Source organism: Elephas maximus, chromosome 26 (assembly GCF_024166365.1).
Source record: "Elephas maximus indicus isolate mEleMax1 chromosome 26, mEleMax1 primary haplotype, whole genome shotgun sequence".
Classification (NCBI taxonomy): domain Eukaryota; kingdom Metazoa; phylum Chordata; class Mammalia; order Proboscidea; family Elephantidae; genus Elephas; species Elephas maximus.
In genome coordinates, this window is record NC_064844.1 from 44,662,519 (window position 1) to 44,684,080 (window position 21,562).

Here is a 21,562-nt window from a genome sequence, read left to right on the forward strand (position 1 = left end):
GTGTATAGTTGTTTTTCTGCCTCGAACACTAGTAGCATAAATAAATGTGCCTTTTTCCTAGCCAGTGGAAATGAAATCTTCTCATTCACAAAGTTAGAAGCAAGTTTAAGACCTGGCTGCACTGAGAAGCAGCTGGCAGGTAATTCCACATAGTGCCAGTGGGAGCTGTGGCCCCATGCTTCCAGTGCCACCCGCGCAGGCCTGGATCTGCTGCTGCCCATTGAGGGGTCCCTAGAACAGGGTCCTCCCTCGTGGAGACACTTTGCTAAGGGGTCCTTCTTGATGTTGGCCAAGCTCACCCTTACTCCACTCGCAGAGATCTCTGATGCCCAAAAATCAGGTCCTGAGCTGCTGACTACAAAACCACCACTCTCCACTCCAGACTCACCACAATCTCGGGCCTGCATGGGTGACACCTGGCCCTTCTCCATTTGCGTCCACCTAACCTTTACTTCTTACAGTGACAGCCACTCTCTACAACAGGTTGCCGTCGAATTGATGCTGACTTATGGCGATCCCATGTGTGTCAGAGTAGAACTGTGCTCCCTGGGGCGGTCCCATGTGTGTCAGAGTAGACCTGTGCTCCCTGGGGTTTTCAATGGCTGATTCTGCAGAAGTAGATTTCCAGGACTTTCTTCTGCGGTGCCTATGGGTGCACTCAAACTTCCAACCTTTCTGTTAGCAGCTGAGCACATTAACCATTTCCACCACCAGGCACTCTGTTGTGTACCGTCAAGTTGATTCCAACTCATAGCAACCCCATGTGACAGCGTAGAACTTGCCCATAGAGTTTCCTAGGCTATAATCTTTATGGTAACAAATCTCCAGGTCTTTTCTCCCACTGAGAAAAGACCTTTTGGTTGGTAACTGAGCACTTAACCAATGCACCACTAGGGCTCCTAGGCACTCTCCAGGTCTACCATTGGAGGCTTGAGTTCCTTTCTATCTTACGACCAACTTTCCATCCTCACTTCCGTATCCACAATTAGCCAGGTGGTTGCCATGCCCCAGACTGGACTTCATCTACAACTGTCAACCCTTCTCTGGGAGGACTGCCTCTCCTGAGTGGTTCAGCCCCACCCCCAAGTTCCTACTATTCCAGCCACACTCCTAACCTCTCTCCACTCCCATGCCCCTCCCTCAGTCTGATTCAACAATGACAACAGTGAGGCACAGGGAGGGAGAGGGTTAACTGTGCATCAGGTCACTTCCTGTGCCTTAGGTCCATGGAGAATGGCTTTCCACTCACAAAGAAGAACCAGCCTTGGTTCCCTCCAGGCCTCCCTGGAAAGTGAGTTCCCGTCTTTCTCACTCTGGACGGGAGTGACCGACAAAAACCAGTGAGGCTTCTCTAAGACAGCAGGGACCAGGGATCTCTGCTGAAGCAGGTAGCCCTGACCTGGCCACTCAACCCTCCTTCTAAGAGCAGTCAAACACTCTGACTCAAGGGCCCCACCTAGGGCTCCAAGTGAAATGGAATCTGCAGAGGGAGCTAAGAAATTTCTCATGCAAAGTTTTGCTCTTAAATATGAAATCTCTCCCAAGGTGTTACTTTATTATTACAGTAATTCCCTCCTAAGGGCAGACATCCAGTGCTCTGTTTCTCCGCCACATTTGGAATCACAGAAATCTGACGGAAATACGCCGGTTGCTTAAGTGGCTAGTGCAGAAGAGGGAGATCTAAAGGGAGCTCTTCCAAGGAATGCAGACTCCTGGAATCCAGGTGCAGGGGTGCGCTCTAGATGGCCAGGTGCGGGCAGGTAAGGACCTCACATGCCACCCCTCCACTCCTCCACTCCCAGAATGCACGAGGTACCCAGGCCCATCTCTTTTGTGGATCCATGTCTGCAGATGACTTCTCCCTTGGGATTGCTGGCCGGGACAGGGAGAGAAGCAGTGATGTCAGTCCTCCTTCTGGGCTCGTGATCAGAAGTCGGGCTGTGGTGCAGGTCTCCAGGCCGGGGTCTGTGTGTAGATAGGGGTGGGAGGGAACAGGAAGGGAGCTACCTGGAGAACACTGCTTGATCTGATGAGTTGGGATTATCTGAATATTTTGTTCATCTCCTCTCCCACGACTACGGAAACCTGGAATCCTCAGTAATCAAGCAAGTAGCCAAAGGCCAGAGGCTGAGTTAGCACCAGAACTACTCCCACCCACGGATTCAGGCTGATCTAAATCTTCCTTCATACAAAGCCTACAAAAATGGTGTAGTGAGGTGGAGTGGTTAAGAACACAAACTTCAGAATCCAACTGCCTGGGTTCAAATCCAGGCTTGGCCACTTACTACCTTCAGCAGTCAAATTATTTAACTACTCTGTATCTCAGTTTTCTCATCTGAAAAACGGAAAAGAGGTGTTAATAATAATACCTGTCATCGATTGAATTATGTCCCCCAAAAAATGTGTGTATCCATTTGGCTGGGCCATGATTCCCAGTACTGTGTGGCTGTCCTCCATTTGTGACTGTAATTTTATGTTAAAGAGGATTACGATGGGATTGTGACACCCTCACTAAATCACACCCCTAATCCAATGTAAGGGGTGTTTCCTTGAGGTGTGGCCTGCACCACCTTTTTAAAAGGAAAGGGAAGCAAGCAGAGAGCTGGGAACCTCACACCACCAAGAAAGTAACCCTAACCTTTGGACCTGAGGTTCCTGCGCTGATATACTCCCAGGCCAAGGGAAGACTGGGGATAAGGACTTTTCTCCAGAGCCGGCAGAGAGAGAAAGCCTTCCCCTGGAGACGGCGACCTGAATTTGGACTTTTAGCCTACTAGACTGTGAGAAAATAAATTTCTCTTTGTTAAAGCCATCCACTTGTGGCGTTTCTGTTACAGCAGCACAAGATGACCAAGAGAATACCTATCTGGTAAGGAAGCTGTGAGGATTAAATGAACTAATTTATGCAAAACACCTAGAACATCACCAGGCACCTGGTATTAGCGTTAGCTATTCTCAGTAAAAAAAAATAAATAAATAGACTGGTACCAGGCTGCCTGCATTTCAGTCTGCCTGCATTTCAGTTGCCTGAGTGCCCTGCTAAATACAGATGCCCAGGTCGTTCTGACTTGGTAAGTACAGGGTGGGTAAGGACCTGTCCAGAACTTCTGACTGCAGTCAAGTTTAGAACGATTGCCCAGGCAGTGTTGCTAGGAAGCGCCTGCATTAGGATCTTCTGAGGAGCCCATTAAAAATGCAGATTTCTAGGGTCTACCCAGACCTTCTGAACTTTATGGTTAGGGCCCAGGCATCTATGACAAGTTGCCCAGGTTATATGGAGGTTTTCTGAAGTCTGCAAACCACTGCCCAAGATGAAACTCTCCTCCTTTGGCTTTCAGAATTGCCTCTACCCTTTGTCCACACTGGAAAAACACTAACCTCCAAAATATTAGTGCTACCAAGAACTCTCAGAGATTAGCTATAGAAGATTCCTTTTTAATTTAATGATATAAAAATGTATCTCTGATTTTGTGAGCATCTCTCTTTCTTTTTAAACTATTACACAATACATACTCATCAAGTATTGTTATGGACTGAATTGTGTCCCTCAAAAAGATAAACTGAAGTCCTAACCCCTGGTACCTGTGAACATGAGCTTTGAAGACGTTACTAACAGGTCACACAAGAGTAGGGCGGGTCCTAATCCTACCTGAGTGGTATCTTCTGAAAGAGAACAGATACAGAAGACGGACAACCATGTACCTATGGAGGCAGGTGCAAGCCAGGGCATGCCAAGAAATGTCAAGGGGTACTAGCAAGTATTGAAGCTACCAGAAGCTAGAAGAGAGACATGGTGCAGTTTCTCTCTCAGAGCCCTCAGAAGGAATCAGCATGGCCAATGCCCTGAATTTGGACTTCTAGCCTCCTCAACTATGAAATAATAAACTTCTGTTCTTTAAAGCCATTCACTTTGTGGTATTTTGTTATGGTAGCCCTAGAACACTAAGACCACCAAGACGTGTATCTTACTTGTTCCAGTTTCTAAGGCTGGAATAGGTAGGCATTATAACTCACTGGACAGAGCAAGACACTGTGGCCAGGTGGCCCGGGAGATTTTCACAAGCCACACAGAGGGGAGATGAACAAGCCAGGTGGAGTACTCTGGCTTTGTGATCCCGCCATCTGCTTTCACATCATGTTGATTCCAGTCCACCCTCATTGCCAGACCCCATTCCTGACCCCACAACTCCTTCCACTGCACTGGGGTCATGAAATTAACTCAACCAACTAGAGAACAGGTAGTGTCCAGTAAATACGGGGTCCACATGCTAGATCCAGAGAAAGGGTTCATGGTGCTTTCTTACATATTGTAGCACCACCTTTCTTGTCTGGTCCTATTTGCCTTAGCAAAGATTACTTCTTGCTGGGTAGAATTTTAAAAAGTGACCACATCATGCCTTTGCCTCGTGGGCTTTTCCTAAAGCGCATACTGGTAATTAGATGCCATGCTCGTAAGGGGTCAGGGTAGGGCCTCTGAGATCTGGGTCTGGGTCTGCACAGGCTAACAAGGTGTGAAAGGGATGAGCCTTCTGCAGACCCAGGTCCACTCAGTGGGGCTGAGGCAGGACTCTGTGTGGCCTTGGCAGGCCACCCTTATGCTCGGGGGGCTTCACCAGCTACAAGCAGCTCTGTTCTACCAACCAGAAGGTTTGGGCTGGGGCTGGACCTCTGCAGTTGATATTGTTTATACTGCCAAGACTTTTCCCAACTTATCATTCAGAATCGTATTGCCCTACCTCACTATCATTCCACAAACACTGAGTAATAGAGACCTTTCCACAAAGAAAATAAAATCAGCTAATGGATAAAATCTTCTCAAATTTACTTTTCTCTCCCAGGCATCTTTTTTTTTTAAATCTTTGGTGCCTGCTACTGCTTATAGGCTAACGCACAGTCATAGCACCCACATAGAACACATGCAACAAGCAAATATTAACAGAAAAGGCAGAAAAAGCTAATCACTGCCTAGCCTAGTGGCCTGTTGTAGACACATGAGCTCAGGTTGTGGCTTCTACCATGGACCTGTAATTAGAGACTTAACTCTGTCCAAAATTTGTACAATAGAATTAAATGCCCTAGTATTTCAAGGTGGAGTATGCCACAAGGGGCACAGTAACTCTGTCGTGTACTCAGCAGCAGCAAACGCATACTGAGGACCCATTATGTGTCAAGCCCTGAGACACCTACCACCCAAACACCTGTGGACATTTGACGGTGCCAAGTCCAGGACTTTGCTCTCCCGGTGGTGCTCCGGTCAGCCAGTGTCCAATATTCTAAGGACACCTGCAGTGTACAGTCATTGTGTGGGTACAGGTGGCAAGGCAGAGGACGCTATGACCAAGTTGCTGTCTCCCAGAAGCAACAACGTGCTCAGTCCAGGAATGCCCACTCTGAGACAGGGGCATCTGCTGCAAGGCCAAAGTGCCCCTGCTGCTGCAGACGCACAGTGGGAGAAGGTGGCCCTATCCTGAAGAGCACAAGCCAAGGGGCAGCTCAGAGAATGCAGGCGGCTGCCTTCCCTTCAGACACTAGCAGCCCAGTCTCGACAAGCTCCCAGACCCAGTGTGAAAAGTCACTGGCTCTCGAAGAGGCAGTTGTTTGTCCAGAGGCCTGCAAAGAGGGCTGGCTGTGTCCACAAGGCTAGAGGCTGTCAGCATCCTGCCTCCACAGCCTGCCCTCTCCCCTCAGAAAATAGACTTAAAATGCCCCAGAGAGCCCCTTCCCTGCAGTGCAGACGCCATCCCCACACAGCAGAGCTGGCTGGAAAGGGCAGGGGGAGGAAAGGAGAAAGGAGGGGAGGAAAAGTGAGCTCTTTCAGTTTGGATTCCCTTACCCGCAACCACCTTCCTGACTGCTCCCCTGTGAATCAGAGCCTCCATCCCCTCCTAGCAACCCGAAGCCCTTGCCTCTTTCTTTCACCCAGGCAGAGGCTCCTGCCTTCCTCCTCTGGCCACATTTCCCCACCTGGTCTGTGGATGCCGCTGTCCCTTTGTCCCTGCTCTGGCCTGAGCTAAGGACCTGCCTGGTCTCGGAGCTGCTTGCCCTGGGTGACACAGTCCCATGGAAATTCCACCAGAGACCCCCAGGGCAGAGAAGACAGAAGGACAGACACACAAGCGACTGAAGTCAGAAGGGAGAGTCACCCCCTGGCCACAACAGCTTCTAGGAAGAATCTGCTGTCTGTGTAGGCAGCTCATTGATCCACTTTTCTGATAATTATTCCTCACTCATCACAAACCAAACTCAGGCAGGCGGGAAGGCGTCTCCCTGTGTGGAGAGTAGAAAATGAACCTGCCTCTGTTCATTCAAGGAGAGGAAGGAGCGAATGGTGTGGACTCGCCTGTGCATGGAGCAGGGATGATGGGGCTGCTTTAATATTCTGCTGAATGTGGCGTTTCTTTTAACCCTTGCTGGAGAGATTTTCAGCCCAGCAAGTCAGACTCCTTTCTGCCTGGCCACTGGCAAAGTTTTCTGGCCTGCGTGGGAAGAAAGGGCACCAGCTCCTGCATGACAGGACCCTGGATGCCGGGCTGTGCCACAGCACAACCTTACCTGTGGGCAGCTGGGGCAGAGCAGACAAGCAGCTCTGGATGGACAAGAAGAAGGGTCTTGGGAGCAAGCCCCTGACGTCCAGAGCCTGGTGTGTCCTCACACACTTGCCTTCCAAACAATTTCGTCTGCACGTATGTCCGCTCCTTCGTTGATAGGGACCCGATGCCAAGGCCAGACTCTGCAAAGTGGTCCTTGCTGGCCCAGGAAGCCCATCTGCTCCCTGAGGGCCCCTCTGGGGGTAGAGGAGGGCCGAAGATCAGCAGGGCAGAGTCAGCCCCTGACGTGCAAGACACCATCCCAGCGCTAGAAAGTCCATTCACTTGGATGGATTTTCTTGCCCGGCTTAAGTGTGTATATCCGCTGGAATTTCCTTTCTTTTCCTACTGCTCCCTGCACCTGCCCCTGAGTAAGTCAAACAGAAGCATCCCTGTGCTGGGGTGCTGACCGCGCTCAACACGGCTCCAGTACCCTGAACGTTCCAAAAAGCGACACCTCCTCCCCCGCAAAAAAAGGAGCCCGAGAGGGCAGCGGGAGGCGCAGAACAGAAAAAAAGCCACTTTCAGAAAAGCAAGCGAGAGCTTTCTAGGAGGCATTAACGCCGCATCCCGCGCCGCCACCAGAATGAACGCGAGAGGCGGAGGTCTTCGCCAAAAGACAAGGGAGCCTTAGTCGCGCTTCTGGGCTCCGAGTGTCCCCGGCTTCGCCTGGAGAAGGGTAACGCTTTCCGGAGCGGGCGCAGGCTCCGAACCATGGGGTTTGGGGAAGTTTCCAGCAGCAACTGCTAACACTTTCTTGGAGAACAGGCAGCCTGGCCGAGCGAGCTCGGAGCTCGCAACGCGGCGCCGGCTCCAGGAGCAGCGTCCCTTCAGCGCGGGTTCCACCCCGCGGAGTTCCACCCACCCGAACCGGACACCGGGGACCGCGGCCGGAGCATTACCCCCAAAGTCGCTTCCCTTCCGGCAACTCCAACTCCGCTCTCCCGCCGAGCTGTGTTCCCGGGAAGCGGCTGAGGCCGCCGCTCGCTCGGCGGCGAGGGATGGGGGCGGGGGCGCGGGCGGGGGCGGGCAGGGATTTCCCACGGGGACTCGCGGGCGCCGCCGAACCCGGGCCCCGCTCCCCGCTGCGCCAGGCTCGCTGCCCGCGGTTCGCGCTTGCCCAGCCACAAGCCCGAGGCACAGCCAAGGCTGGCTGAAGTACCGCGGAGGGTGCCGCCGCCCGTCGGCTTCTCGGGCCCAGAGGAGGCTGACAGTTAGGGCAGAGATCGACCACCCACTCCACCCCACCTCACACCCGTTCCGAGGTTCAAGCGGCGACAAAGGTGCCCACCCACCCCGACTAGCCCGGCAAAGATATATCGCCCCAGGCTCCCGGATCACCAGGCTGCCCTTAAGGGTAGGGCCAGTCAACTCAGCCCCTCTTCTCCGGCGGCCACTTGCGGGGGGCCGGGACAGACCTTCTCCGGCTCCCACGAGCAGCTCTTGCCCTCCGAGCCAGCGGACCCGGAGCTGGGGAAGCGGAAGGGTGGAGGTGGCAGACGACTGCTCCCTGAAGCGCATCCATGGGTAAGAAGGGAGCTGGCAGGCGCCTGCACTCCAGGGACCAGAATGCCTGAGGCGCCTCTTCCGCCCCATCGCCCGGCTCCACCAGGAGCTGAGGAGCCTGCACCGCAATGCAGCGGGCTCCGCGGGCTCCAACCTGGGCTGCGGGAGACCGGGGCTGCCAGGGCGCTGGGGCCGGGGGACTACGCGAGCTAGCCGCGGGCACCGAGAGCCAGCCGCCTTGGGCGCGACGGCGGGTGCCGCCCCCGCCCCGCGCCCGCCCGCGTCCGAGCCTCCCGGACAGCCTTGCCCTCGGGTCCTGGGCGGCGAGCAGCGCAAAGCAGCAGGAAGCCCCGCGAGCCGCGGAGCTCGGCGACCCCGGGGAAGCCACCACCAGCCGCCAGTTTGCTCAGCGGAGGGCACGTTACCTTCCATCGCGGCCACTGCGGTTGCCAGGAGGAGCAGCAGGAGGTAGTCCGGGGCCATTGCCGGCCGGCGGCCCCCAGGCCGAGCGGGAACCGAGGCGGCCGCGCCGGGAAGGCGCCGCGTCCCGGGGCGCCGCTGCGCTCCCCGCGGGTGGCTTCTCCGTATCCTTTCGCGCTCTCGCGGGTACCGGACTCCCCCAAGCGCGGCGTGGGCGTGGGCGGGAGTGTGCGCGCGTGGGGCGGTGAGGGCGCGCGTGGGTGTGGGTGTGCATGTGTGTGTGTGTGTTTATGGGAGAGGTGGGTGTGTGCGTGCGTGTGTGTGAGAGACAGAGAGAGGGCGAGGGAGAGCGAGCTGTGGAGAGCGCGCGAGAGTGTGTGCGTCCGGGTGTCACATTGCGAGCTACAGCCGAGCCTACGAAAGGACGGAGCTGGCCAGACTGACGGGGGAGGGAGCGGGATCCCCCACCATCAGCTCTCTCCCCACCCCTAACACCTCCTGTCCAATCAAGGAATCAAACCTGCAAAATTCCCCCATCCAATCAGACGCGAGCACCTCCTTACACTGGCTTTGTTAGTTTAAGAAAAACTTTTGCTTGCAAGGCTGTGCAGGGACTCTAGAGGCACTAGGAGGGGTGTGGGCTCCCCCTTGTGGTACTGCCGGAGAACCGCAATGGCGGGGCCTACCTCCCCCTGCCCCGTCTAGTGGGCCTGCTGAAAGAGGGGGTTGTGGTCCACTGCTGTTACAGCCCACCCAGGACTGAGTGAGCTTCAAATCATTGAATTTGTCGGGAGACTTACGCTGACTACCCTATGTAAAAGTATAACCCTTGTGGTACACCCCATCCCTCGTATCCATACTACTTTACCTTCTAACACAGTGTGGTATTTACTAATCAATTTCTTTTATTGTGGGTCTCCTATTAGAATAAGGTCTCCATTCCTGGGATTCTTATCTGCTTTGTTCACTACAGAATCCTCAGTGCCTCGGACAGTGCCTGGTGCTCAGCATATGTATGTTGAATGCATGAATGAATGAATACGGTTCAGAGGAACTGTCGGCTGCTGCCCCAGTGTGCACAGGGCGCTGCATACGCTTCCTATCCAATCCCTGCTGCTCTTTTTCCCCAGAAATTTCCGGCTGCATTTAGTTTTCACTTCTGAATGCATTCCATGAGCACCCACAGAGGGCTCTGACCCCAGGGGATGGAGTCAGGTGGGAGACACCAGGAGGCAGATGAAAACGAAAAACCAAACCTGTTGTGGTTGAGTCAATTTCGACTCATAGCAATCCTGTAAGACATAGTAGAACTGCTTCATAGGGTTTCCAAGGATCAGCTGGTGGATTCAAACTGCGGACCTTTTGCTTAGTAGCGGAATGCTTAACCACTGAGCCACCAGGGCTCCAGCTGGCATACAGCCAGCTATTTAAAAAAGCAGAGAATGCAGTGGCGTGACAGGGTTACATGCGCTAGGCCTTGAGTGCTGGGCTGCAAGGACTCGCAAAGGCAGCAACACAAGCAAAGGGCATTGGAGGTAGGAGCGATATTCCCAGGCTCAGCTCAACAGCTCTGCTTTCTCTTTCCTGCCTCTGCAGAGCACCAGAGTGTTCTAGATCAGAGACTCACTTGAGGCTGTAACAATTATGCTGGAGAACTGCCCTAGCCCTCCCCCTCCCCAGACCTAATGATGGTCTCAACCTTCAGGTCACCCCCTACTTACCCCACATCTAGCCAGCCTGCCTCTTCCTCACCAAGGTTGGTAATGAGTTAAAACTGGGCAGATATAAAGACTCTCACCACCCACTCAGATCTTCTGGGTTCTCTGTCCTTGGCCCATTTTTCAGGATTTTCTAAACTGGTTCCCCACCCTGTACATTTCGTTTCTCTCTCTCTGAGTCGCCCTTCCCTCAGCCACAGTCAGACTCAAGTCTCCACTTTCTTACAACTCCTTTGTCGCCTGTGTTCTGACTCAGACTGCCTCGTTCTTCCCCTACATTCCACCCAACCCTGCCTCAGCGCCCAAAGGGAAGATTCGGTCTTGACCTCCACTTCCTCATCATCCTCCGTCAGGCCATGCCAGACGCCCTGTGGTCCACCACAACACCTTGCCATGACAGCTGCTCTGGAGCCATCACCCTTGGCAGTGACGCACATCCACTTATCCTTAGTCCTCCTGGACTCGGCACCCTCTGACACCACTGAGCAGCCAGCTTTTCTGGAAGCTCTCGCCTCAGCTTCCATGGTCCTGGTTCTCTCCCACCTGTCTTACCATTTCTTCTTCCTGCCTCTCTGCTACCTCAACTGTCAAAAGCAGTGCCCCACCCCACTCCAAGCTCTGTCCTTGGAAACTCTTCTAAGCCCATGGATTGTTCCTTGGCAGTTTCACCTGCTCTCCTGCTTCTAGTTACAACCCTCATGGATGGATGGATGGGATCCATGAGTGAGTCTTAGGCTCTTCTTTTTCCTTCACTACACCAGTCTCCTGGGAGACACATCCAGCAAAGTTCCCCTCTGCTGTTCCCTTTTCCTGATGCCCTTGTCCCAAGCCCATGTGCCTGTCCTGGTTCCAGCTTACATTGCCTTCTCCTGGACAACTGGAGTCTCTAGACAGTCTCTCAGCTCCCATTCCCTCACCTCTCTAATTCCTCTGCACTTTACTAACAAATTAATCTTTCTCAAGCCAAGCTTGATCTTATCTCTTCCCAGCACAGAAACCTAGTGGCTCCTCACTGTCTGCTGAAGACCCATCATTCTGGCATGGCACTCAGCTTTCTCCCCAGGTTCCCCAGAACCTGCTTTCTCAACCCAGACTCTGCCAGCCTCCCTCACTGTCCCTACCCTTACACCCAGGTTCTCCTTTTCTGGCAGCTGACTAGTCATGCACTCATCTGTTTATTCAACACACGTTTATTAAGGGCCTTCTATGAGCCAGGCAGGCCCTGTTCTAGGCTGTGGGACACGGTGAACAGGCCCTGCTCTGAGGGAGCTCACAGAGCAGTGGAGAGGGATGGCAATAAACAAATAGACAATATGTAGCATGTCAGGTGGTGAGGAGGTCTCTGGAGAATAAACCAGGTAAACAAAGGTAAAGAGTCATATCTAGTTAGAGATGATGGAAATAACTTCTGTTTATTGAGCACCTTCTGCCTGCAAACACCGTGCTGGATGCTTTCCATGTAGATCCAAAATGATCTGAATAAAATTTCCTACTCTGTCTCTGCAAATGAAGATATTATCTTCCTTCAGGCCGAGCCCATACCCCACTTCTTCCAGGAAACCTTGGTGTCTCTCAATTGGTCTTTCTCACCCACAGTCTCATGTTACATCTTGTGTATATTGAGTATCTCAGATATGACCGAACATAGAAATAAAATGATCGTTACTCATCCACAAACATCACACTTCGGAGGACTCTTGGGGACCACTAAGTATGGCGTTCCTAAGGAGAACTTCCAGCGTCTTTCAACCTGTGCCAGGCTAACGATACAAGAATTGCTGGCTGGGCTCTCTGAAAATGCCAATTCTAAGCCTTGATCCTGAAGATTCTAAATCAACAGGGATGAGGTAGGCCCACAAATGTAATTTTAAAGCTCCTTCCCCCCAATTGATTCTGCTCCATAATGAGGCCTAGGAACCACTGTCCAGGTCCAGGAGTTTTAAAACCATACTCTGATGCCTTCTCAGGGGCTACCCAAGTGGGGAAATTTGAGAGTGACCAAGGTTACGGGGCTTTAGACCTTACCTCTCTTCCAGAAGCATTTTTGTTTTCTATATCAGAAGGGGGAGTGGTTGTTTGTTTTTCTTTTGTTTTATTGAAAATATACACAGCAAAACATGCTCCCATTCCACCATCTCTAGACATAATGATCCGTGACATTGGTTACATTTTTCATATTGTGTCAACATTCTCATTATTGCTGTTCTAGTTGTTTCGCTTCCATTTATTTATTCTCCCTGCCCCCCAGCCTTCTCATCTATGCTTTAAAATAGCTGTTGACCTTTTGGTCTTATATAATTAAAAAAAAAAAAGGTAATATTCAAGGGTGATAGTCTTTACTCTTTGGGCTAAATTGTTAGTTTAAAAGTGACTTCAGGGGATAATTTTAATTCAGAGTTTAAAGAGTGACTCAGGGCCATAGTCTCAAGGACTTCTGTAACCTCATTATATCCAGTAAGTCCAAATTCCTTAAGAATTTGAAGTTCTGTTGCACATTTTTCTCCCTTTTTATCAGGATTCATCTATCGTGTTCCTGATCGGAACATTCAGTAATGATAGCTGGGCACCATCCAGCTCTGGTCTTAAGATGGAGGAGGCGGTGGTTCATGCAGACAATTAGTCCTGCAGTCCAGCTCCTTCTGATTCTTGAGTTTCTTTCTTTCTCTTTTGTTCCGGAAGAATAAAGACCAATACTTGAATCATGAAAGGGCTGCTTGGTAAGCTTTTAAGACCCCAGATGCTCCTCCCCGTTCTGGAAGGTAGAACATGAACTTTAAGAACTATATTATGCCAACTGACTGGATTGTCCCACAAGATCACGGCCCTAAACTGCCAAACCAAGAGAACTAATCACATGAGATGATTGGTTATGTCTAAGTAGTACCAGTATCTCTAGCACCCCCCCTTTTTTTGTTACTGTTGCAAAACCATGCACAACCTAGCATTTGCCCATTCATCCCTTTTGCCGATGTACAATTTACTGACTTCAGTTACAGCATCAGGTTTCATTTTAAGAAAGGGTTCTTCAGCAGGAAGAAAGACAAAAGTAAGAGAGTTTAGAGGAGAGAGTTGGATTGGGGTGAGGGTAGGGAGCATAAGCTGGAAAGGATGTGAGGAAAACAACATTGATGATTTCTAGAACAAGCTGACAGCTCAGGCAAGAGTATTGTTAGTTTAGGGCTGTTTGTTAATTTCCCTAATAACCAAAAAGATTGACTTTTCTTCAGCAAGTTAAATACTAATTTGGCCGTGCAGCAAATTGATCTTTTTGTTGCAATGGTTATGATTTGTAAATATCCCTGAAAGCACCACTGGTTTAGGATTACAAGCCTGGATGCCTGTTTTCCCCACAGCATCCTCTTGGCTTTTTTTTTTTTTTTTTCTGATGTCGAATGCTCGTTTGTTTTCTTGATTAATCACTTGGCTATCTGATATCACTAAATTGCTCCTTCAAACCAACAGATGTTTGCCAGCAGCTGAGGGCTCTCTGAAACCCAAGACTGACTGGACCCTTTCACTAAGACTCATAGGCCCTTCTGGCTGGAAGGTTGCAGGGCAACCAATGAGCCCCTCACCCCCACCTCTAAATAGTTTTGTGTCTAAATGATTGATAAGCATTTGTAGTGAAAGCAATTGTACTACGTTCCTTGAAAATTCTACCCATTATAAAGCTACCCTATGAGGAAGTTCCTGCTCATCTCTAACCTACATCCCAATTGTTGTCATTTAAACCTGTTTTCTTCATTCCACTTATTAGTGAACAGTGGACAAATGGTAACCACCCTGAAGATGATCATGTGTGTCTTATACATGAGAAAATATTAAGTTGCCCCCATCCCATTCATTCCTTCTTAAATATTACTTTACCACATAAATGAAAGGTTTAGTTACACACTCCATGACCCAAACTACCTTTATTTATATTCTTGAGATGCAAGAAATTTTCTTCAATTCTTTTTTTGAGGAGCAGAGGATCCTTTAAGAATCACTTAAAACACTTTACATGGATAATAGACAAACAACAAAAAGCTTTCTCTCCCTCTTTTCTTTTCCCTGAGATTTATCGAGCAATTCTGTGCCAGTTGCTTACAAGATGCTGGGGAATCCAGTAATGCCTATGACCCAGCCCCTCCCTTTAAGGATCTAATTGTCTCCCTAGGAAGATAGACAGGTAAAGAATTGAATGCATTGTGGGACTTCCCATCCAAAATGGCCTCTGGCTAGAGGTATTCACAGTAGCCTCTCTTTATTTCTCAGAAAAAGACCTCACAAATACAGACAAATATGAAAACTCACACTAACAAGGTGAATGAACACTGACAGACAACCTAATTGCCAGGGACTGGAAAGAACTGACCATACTTACAAGGCAGATGAAGCTGGATTGAAAAAAACCTATCAAGCACATGTATGACATATGCCAAGTTCTCTTCTTTAAAGAGAAACTGCTTTTAGAGATATATATAGGAAGATACGTTATAATTCCCTCTCTGATAATACCCAACTCAGTCACTCAGGTCTTTACTAACTAGAGATTAGAGTAAATATTCATTACCACCATTGTTGCTTCAGCTTCAAACTAGGCAGAGAGCAGTTTTTTCTGGTCTTCCTTCTCCCTTCCCCAAGAGTTTCTTATATCCAGGAGAAGCCCAAAAATCAGAGAAACAATGGGCAAGTAGATAGGTTGATGAAGACAATACATTCTGGAGGGGAAGAGCAGTCAAGAAGCTGGAGCAGGCACAGCTGTAACTGCAGGAACAGTGGAGCCTGGTTATTGTAGTTTTTCCCACACCACATAGGTCAAAGCACCAAAGAGATTCAGGATGGTGGTTGGAGAAAGACAGTACCTCAGTAGAGCAGATATGTACGCAATGAAGCTTGTTGCAACTGGGAATTGAACTGGGATGTGAGCATTGACTGGCCTGCCAGTTGTAGGTCTAAAAAGGAGATTCAACCACCATGCAATAGACAGATATTCAGACCAAGGTTAATCGTTTCATCCTGCCTACCAATAAACACTGATGGTGTAGTGGTTAAGAGCTACAGCTGCTAACCAAAAGGTCGGCAGTTTGAATCCACCAGGGGGCCCTTGGAAACCCTATGGGCAGTTCTACTCTGTCCTTTAGAGTCACTATGAGTCAGAATTGACTCGATGGCAAAGGGGTTTGGTTTTTTGTTTTTTCAGTTTTACCAGTAAACACTGAGAACTAATGTGTCTCTCCCTTCTCAAAGAGGAGTAAAGGGGAGGTAAGACAGCCTCAGGCTTATTAGAACACTGCAGTGCAAGAAGCAGGATAAACAAAAAAAAGGATAAGCACCCAGAGAAGGAGCATTGAGCATGCCTCTGAAAATGATGATCTGCAGAGTCCAGAGAAATTTTCAGGAAACTTCTTGTTGTGCATCAAGACAAACTCCATAAAAAAGAAACAAATCGTTATAATGAGAAAACAGGTTAAGAATAAAAGGCAACAGAATGAAAGAAGGGAGGGGAAAAAGACAGACAATGGTTTTGAGGAAACAACAATTCAGTGTCAGAAGTAAAATCCTCATTAGTGTGAAAGAGCAGATTTGTTGCTGAACACTGAGTGGATTATGTGGAAGACAAACTGGAAAATTTGTCCAAGAATGCAGACAAAATGAACAGAAAAGGAAACATGTTAAGAGATTACAAAAGTATATGGAGCACAGAAAATGGAGAACCAACATATATAAAATTGGTGTTCATAAAAGAGACATACACATGTCCTATAATGATAAAGCTATAAAAGAATAAAACTTTCCTTAGCTGAATAAAGACCTGATAGTCACATCTAGGTAATGTTTTTGAACCATATGCATATATATTTTTTTAATTTTTACAAGTTTACAAATCAAGTCAGTCTCTCATACAAAAATTTATATACATGTTGCTATATAAAAAAAAATTTTATTTTTTTATATTACTCCTAGTTGCTCTGCCCCTAATGAGACTGCACACTCCTTCCCTCCACTCTCTCTTTTCATGTCCATTCAGCCAGTTTCTGACCTCCTCTGCCCTCTCATCACCCCTCCAGACAACCATATGTGTATTTTAAAGAAATTTTACATGCATCCAAAGACACACACACACGCTGACAGACATGGAGAGGGAGAAACTGACTACCTACAGTAGAATATCAAGTTAGCCTCGTAACACTAAATTCAGAAACTATAGGGTTTATAGAGGAAAGATTTGTTACATAAAAAATATATATGTCCAGTCAAGATGAAAGCAACAGATGGACATTTTTAGTTACATTTTCAGGTTTCAGAAAATTTGCACCAGTTTAGAAAACAAATTCCAGTTGACAGAGATGAGGCTTGGTGGCAAGCAATAAAATTAATTTAGAAGTCAAAATGTTTGCAAACCTGCTTTTAAATTCAATTAAAATGTCAGAAATAGTCTCAATAAAATATATATATATATAAAAATATATATATAGCAAAAATTCTAATTACAATAACCTAAATCTAATAGCTTAAATTATATTAAGATCAAAGGTGAAGGGAATGGGGGGAATAAGCAGCAAAGGTATATGAAATTCTTTGTTCATGTAGGACATACTCAGAAGCCATTTTATTCTTGAATCTTACAAGTACTGAAATTAGTTTTAAATGGTTAAACTTGGTTTAAAGTGGTTTTAAAGAGTTAAAGGTTTTCACAATACTTTAACATATACTCCAAAATACTCCAAAAAAAATGGAGAAGACAATGAAAAATAATATATAAGCCTCATTAAAAAGAAAATTAAAAGAAAAAAGTTAAAGACAAGGAAATTAATCATTTAAACAATATATGTTTAGAAGACATGATAGAAATAACATCCAATAACAAGTATGAATGAGTTTAATACCTTGACTAAAATATTAACACTCTTTGATTCACTAAGAAGCAACATTACATATTATACCTAAAACAAGGGGAAAATAATTGAAAAGAATAACTTTATTTGTGGTAATACAGACTAAATAACCTGAAAAATTCTCTTGCTAAACACATCTATTGCAACAGTAATGTGCAGACTTCCGGCCAATATAGTGCCATAGACAGAAGCACCATGCCGTCCCTCCACAGCAAAGACTCAAAAAAACTAAGTAAAACAGAAACAAACATCATTCCTGGAACATGACGTGCCAAATGAAAAGATAGAGAACTCAACCAAGCACTGAATGGAGTAAGAAACCGACAGAGGACAGAGAGCGAGGAGACATACGTGCAGAAGGCCCCATCAGCTGATGCACCACGGATCCGCCATCTTGAATTCCAGTCAGGGATCGGCAGACAGGGAGCTTGGGAAAGCAGCTTTGTGGAGCTCCTGCAGGAGACAGAGCACCTGGTAACCAGCAATATACACTTTCCTAGCCCGCATTCTCTCCCCGCTGCTCTACCTCTGGGCTTCCTGGCTGGCTGTGGTGGCTCAGCTGGCTGGGAAGTGCAGCATCTGTGGTGCTTGGATTCATCCCACCCACATCAGAGATCAACAGACAGGAAGTATGGGAAAGCAGCTTCACGAAGTTTCCAGCAGGAGACAGAGCACCCAGTAACAAGCAATATACACTTTCCTAGCCCCCCACCCTCTTCGGCCTCCTCTGCTTCCTGTCAGCTGCAGTCTCTTGGCTGGGAGGCAAATGCCTTGGCCTCAGGCTGCTTAAATTCTCCCTGCCCACACTGGCCGGGTCTCTGAGCTGGTATTGCTTCTTTCCATCTCTTTTGTTTTTTTCTGTGCCTCCTACCACCTCCACCTCCTTTCTCTGGAACACCTGGCTCCATGTGCCATCTTTGCTTCTTCTTGAAAGGCTGTGAAGCCACACTTAGGTGGGAAACCACTCCCCTACCCCGCGACACCACACTGGTGGGATCCCTGGGGCTTTTTTTTTCCTTTGCTTTGCTTTGTTCTGTTTTGTTTGTTTGTTTGGTTTTCCTTTTCGCAGCTTGGGAGTCCCTTCTAGCCAGGCTGCACTGCATGGCTTAGGAGCCACTCCACCAATCTGCGCAGCCGTGTAGGTACGATCCCTTGGGGAATTTCTCTTTCTTTTCTCTCTCTTTTTCTCTTTCTGTCTGTCTTCATTTCTCAGTTCTCATCTCGCTACATTTATCTTCTTTTCCTGTCTCCTGATTACCTGGTGCTGTGTGACATCTATATCGTCTGTAGCCATGCTACACTGTGCAGCCTGGGAGCTACTTCCTCAGTCTTAGCAGCCCCACCAGTGGGACTCTGGGACTCCTGGGGGCTTTTCTTTGCTTTTTTCTTTTCCAAATTTTTATCTAGTTATTTTATCCTTCTTTTTCCCTTTGGTTTCTCACCTCTGCACTCCAATGACAAGCTCCCTTAGCACTCTCTTTCCCCCCCTCTCTTTCTTTGCTTGTTTTTGGCTCTTGTTTTTCTCTCCTCTCTCCCCTCTTTTCCATACCCCTAGTAGCCCCACACATCACAACCTCCCCCCTCTTTCCTGCCTACCTGCACCATACACTGAAAATCACACCCCTGAGTAGCATAGGCATGGAACCTGCCCAGCACTGATTACTGGCCCACCCTGTTGGCCCTAGTATGTGCCACAAACAACCAATTCCAGACCCTCTCCTTCAGCTGGACCTTCCCTGCTGCACCATAGCTGAGTGACTGGCCCTGCCCATTGGGCAAGGAGGTGAAAAGTATCATGACTACAGCCAAGCAAACAACAAAGAATGCAGAGCCCACCTGCTCAGACATAACCAAATTAAAAAAAAAAAAAAAAGCAGGACGGAACAAACAAATCTACAATCAAGAATTGAATAACTACTGAATGTCCTGAATATAGCAGACAATATCAAAATGCATTAAAAAACAGGATAGGATGGGTCCAGTAGGCGTCAAAATAAGACACCAGATGACTTTCCAGTAGAAGAAAAGGCACTAAAACTACCTAACAGGGAATTCAAATCTCTAATATTCAGAGCAATCCAAGAGTTGAAGCAAAAAGCAGGCAAAAGTGAGGAAAAAATAGACAAATTTTTGGACAAGGCAGACAAATTCATGGAAAATACAGACAAAAAAATGGAACAATTCAGGAAAATAATACAGGAACAAAATGCCAAAATAAATTTGCAACTAGAAATAATTCAAAAACAACCATTAGAAATCCAGAAGACAACAAGATTTCAGAAATGGACAGTGTCATAGAAGGGCTGAGGAGCATGTTTGAAACGATGAAAGAATCAGTAAAATTGAAGACAACAACTTGGATACAACTCTGAGGAAAAATCAGAAAAAAGAATGAAGAAAAATGAAGAAACCCTGAGAATTATGTGGGATACAATCAAAAGCAAAAATTCATGAGTGATCGGAGTTCCAGAACAAGGAGAGGAAATGGAAAACACAGAGAGGATCATTGAAGAACTGCTGACAGAAAACTTCCCTAATATCATGAATGGTAAAAAGCTGACCATCCAAGAAGCTCAACAAACCCCATATAGGATAGACCCCACAAGAAAAACACCAAGGCACAGCATAATCACACTCGCTAAAACCAAAGACAAAGAAAAAAACCTGAGAGCAGCTCTAGAAAAATTAAAAAAAAAAAAAAATGAAAAATAAAAAGTCACATAAAACTCCCCAAAAAAGTCACATACAGAGGAGAAACAATAAGACTGAACTCTGACTATTCGGCAGAAACCATGCAGGCAAGAGGGCAATGGGACAACATACATAAAACCTTGAGAGAAAAAATTGCCAGCCAAGAATAATAAATCCTGCAAAACTTTTGTTCAAATATGATGGTGAAATTAGGACATTTCCAGATAAACATAAATTAAGGGAATATGTAAAAGCCAAATCAAACTTACAAGAATTATCAAAGGGAGTCTTTCTGTCTGAGAACAAACAACATCAGACCACAGCCTGAATCCAGGACATGAGATTGTACCAGCCAGATATCAACATAGGAAAGGAACTCTCAAGGACTATCCAAAACCAAAACAATTGCAACTGGGAACCCCAGAGGTTAATCTGTAATTGACAACAACACCAGAACAATAAAAGAGGGAATAAACGGTATAGGTATAGAACTTTCTAATGGAAAGGAATGCAAGGTGATAAAGGTGATACCAAGTAATAATAAACTGGTTCAAACCTAGGAAGATGAGGGTAAATTTCAAGGTAACCACAAAGAAAGTTAACAAACCTAGTCATCAAAATAAAGAAGAAAAACAAAGTCTCAATAAAAACAAAAGAAATGAAAAAGGAATCCATGAACAAAAGGAACTCACCACAGGAGACTAAGAGGAACAAAGAAAACATTAGCAACACAAAAAAAAAAACTACAAAATGACACCAATAAACTCAATGATAAAGAACAACGATGAATCTGTGAAGCATCTCATAACATGGATGCATCTGGAGGGCATTATGCTGACTGTAATAAGTCAATCACAAAAAGACAATTATCGCATGAGACCACTGCTATAAAAACTCATGAAAAGGTTTACGTACAAAAAGAAACAATATTTAATGGTTACAAGAGAGGGGAGGGGCATAGATGAAAAAACACTTAATAGACAAAAGATAAGTGGTAACTTTGGCAAAGGGTAAAACAGTACACAATACTGGGGAAGCCAGCACAACCTGTACAAGGCAAGGCTACTGTAACTCCATAGACACAGTCAAACTCCCTGAGGGACCGAATGCTGGGCTGAGAGCTGTGGGGACCATGGTCTCAGGGAACATCTAGCTGAACTGGCATACCAGAGTGTATAAAGAAAATGTCCTACATTCTATTTTGGTGAGTAGTGTCTGAGGTCTTAAAAGCCTGTGAGCGGCCATCTAGGATACTTGACTGGTCTCACCCCTTCAGGACCAATAAAGAATGAAGAAAACTAAAGACACAAGGGAAAGATTAGTCCAAAGGACTAATGAACCACATCTACCACGGCCTCCACCAGACTGAGTCCAGCACAATAGCTACCACCACTGACTGCTCTGACAGGGATCACAATAGAGGGTCCCAGACAGAGCTGGAGAAAAATGTAGAACAAAATTCTAACTCAAAAAGAAAGACCAGACTTGCTGGCCTGACAGAAACCCTGAGAGTATGGCCCCCATACACCCTTTCAGCTCAGTAATAAGGCCATTCCTGAGGTTCACCCTTCAGCCAAAGATTGAACAGGCCCATGGAACAAAGCAAGACTGGAGGGGCACACCAGCCCTGGGGTGGGGACTGGAGGGCAGGAGGGAACAGGAAAGCTGGTAATAGAGAACCCGGGTTTGAGAAGGTGGAGTGTTGACATGTCATGGCGTTGTTAACCAATGTCATACAACAATGTGTATACTGACTATT

The 21,562-nt window shown here is 47.3% G+C and overlaps 1 protein-coding gene across 1 annotated transcript in view; it reads right to left on the bottom strand.

The window, feature by feature from the left end:
* The window catches only part of EPHB1 (EPH receptor B1), a 644,782-nt gene extending 636,151 nt beyond the window's left edge, over positions 1–8,631 (bottom strand). Inside the window, exon 1 of the mRNA XM_049870453.1 lies at positions 8,519–8,631. Within this exon, the coding sequence (XP_049726410.1) occupies positions 8,519–8,576 (58 nt within the window). The 5' untranslated portion in view covers positions 8,577–8,631. The remainder of the gene's footprint in view (positions 1–8,518) is intronic.
* Between the last annotated feature and the right edge of the window lie 12,931 nt (positions 8,632–21,562).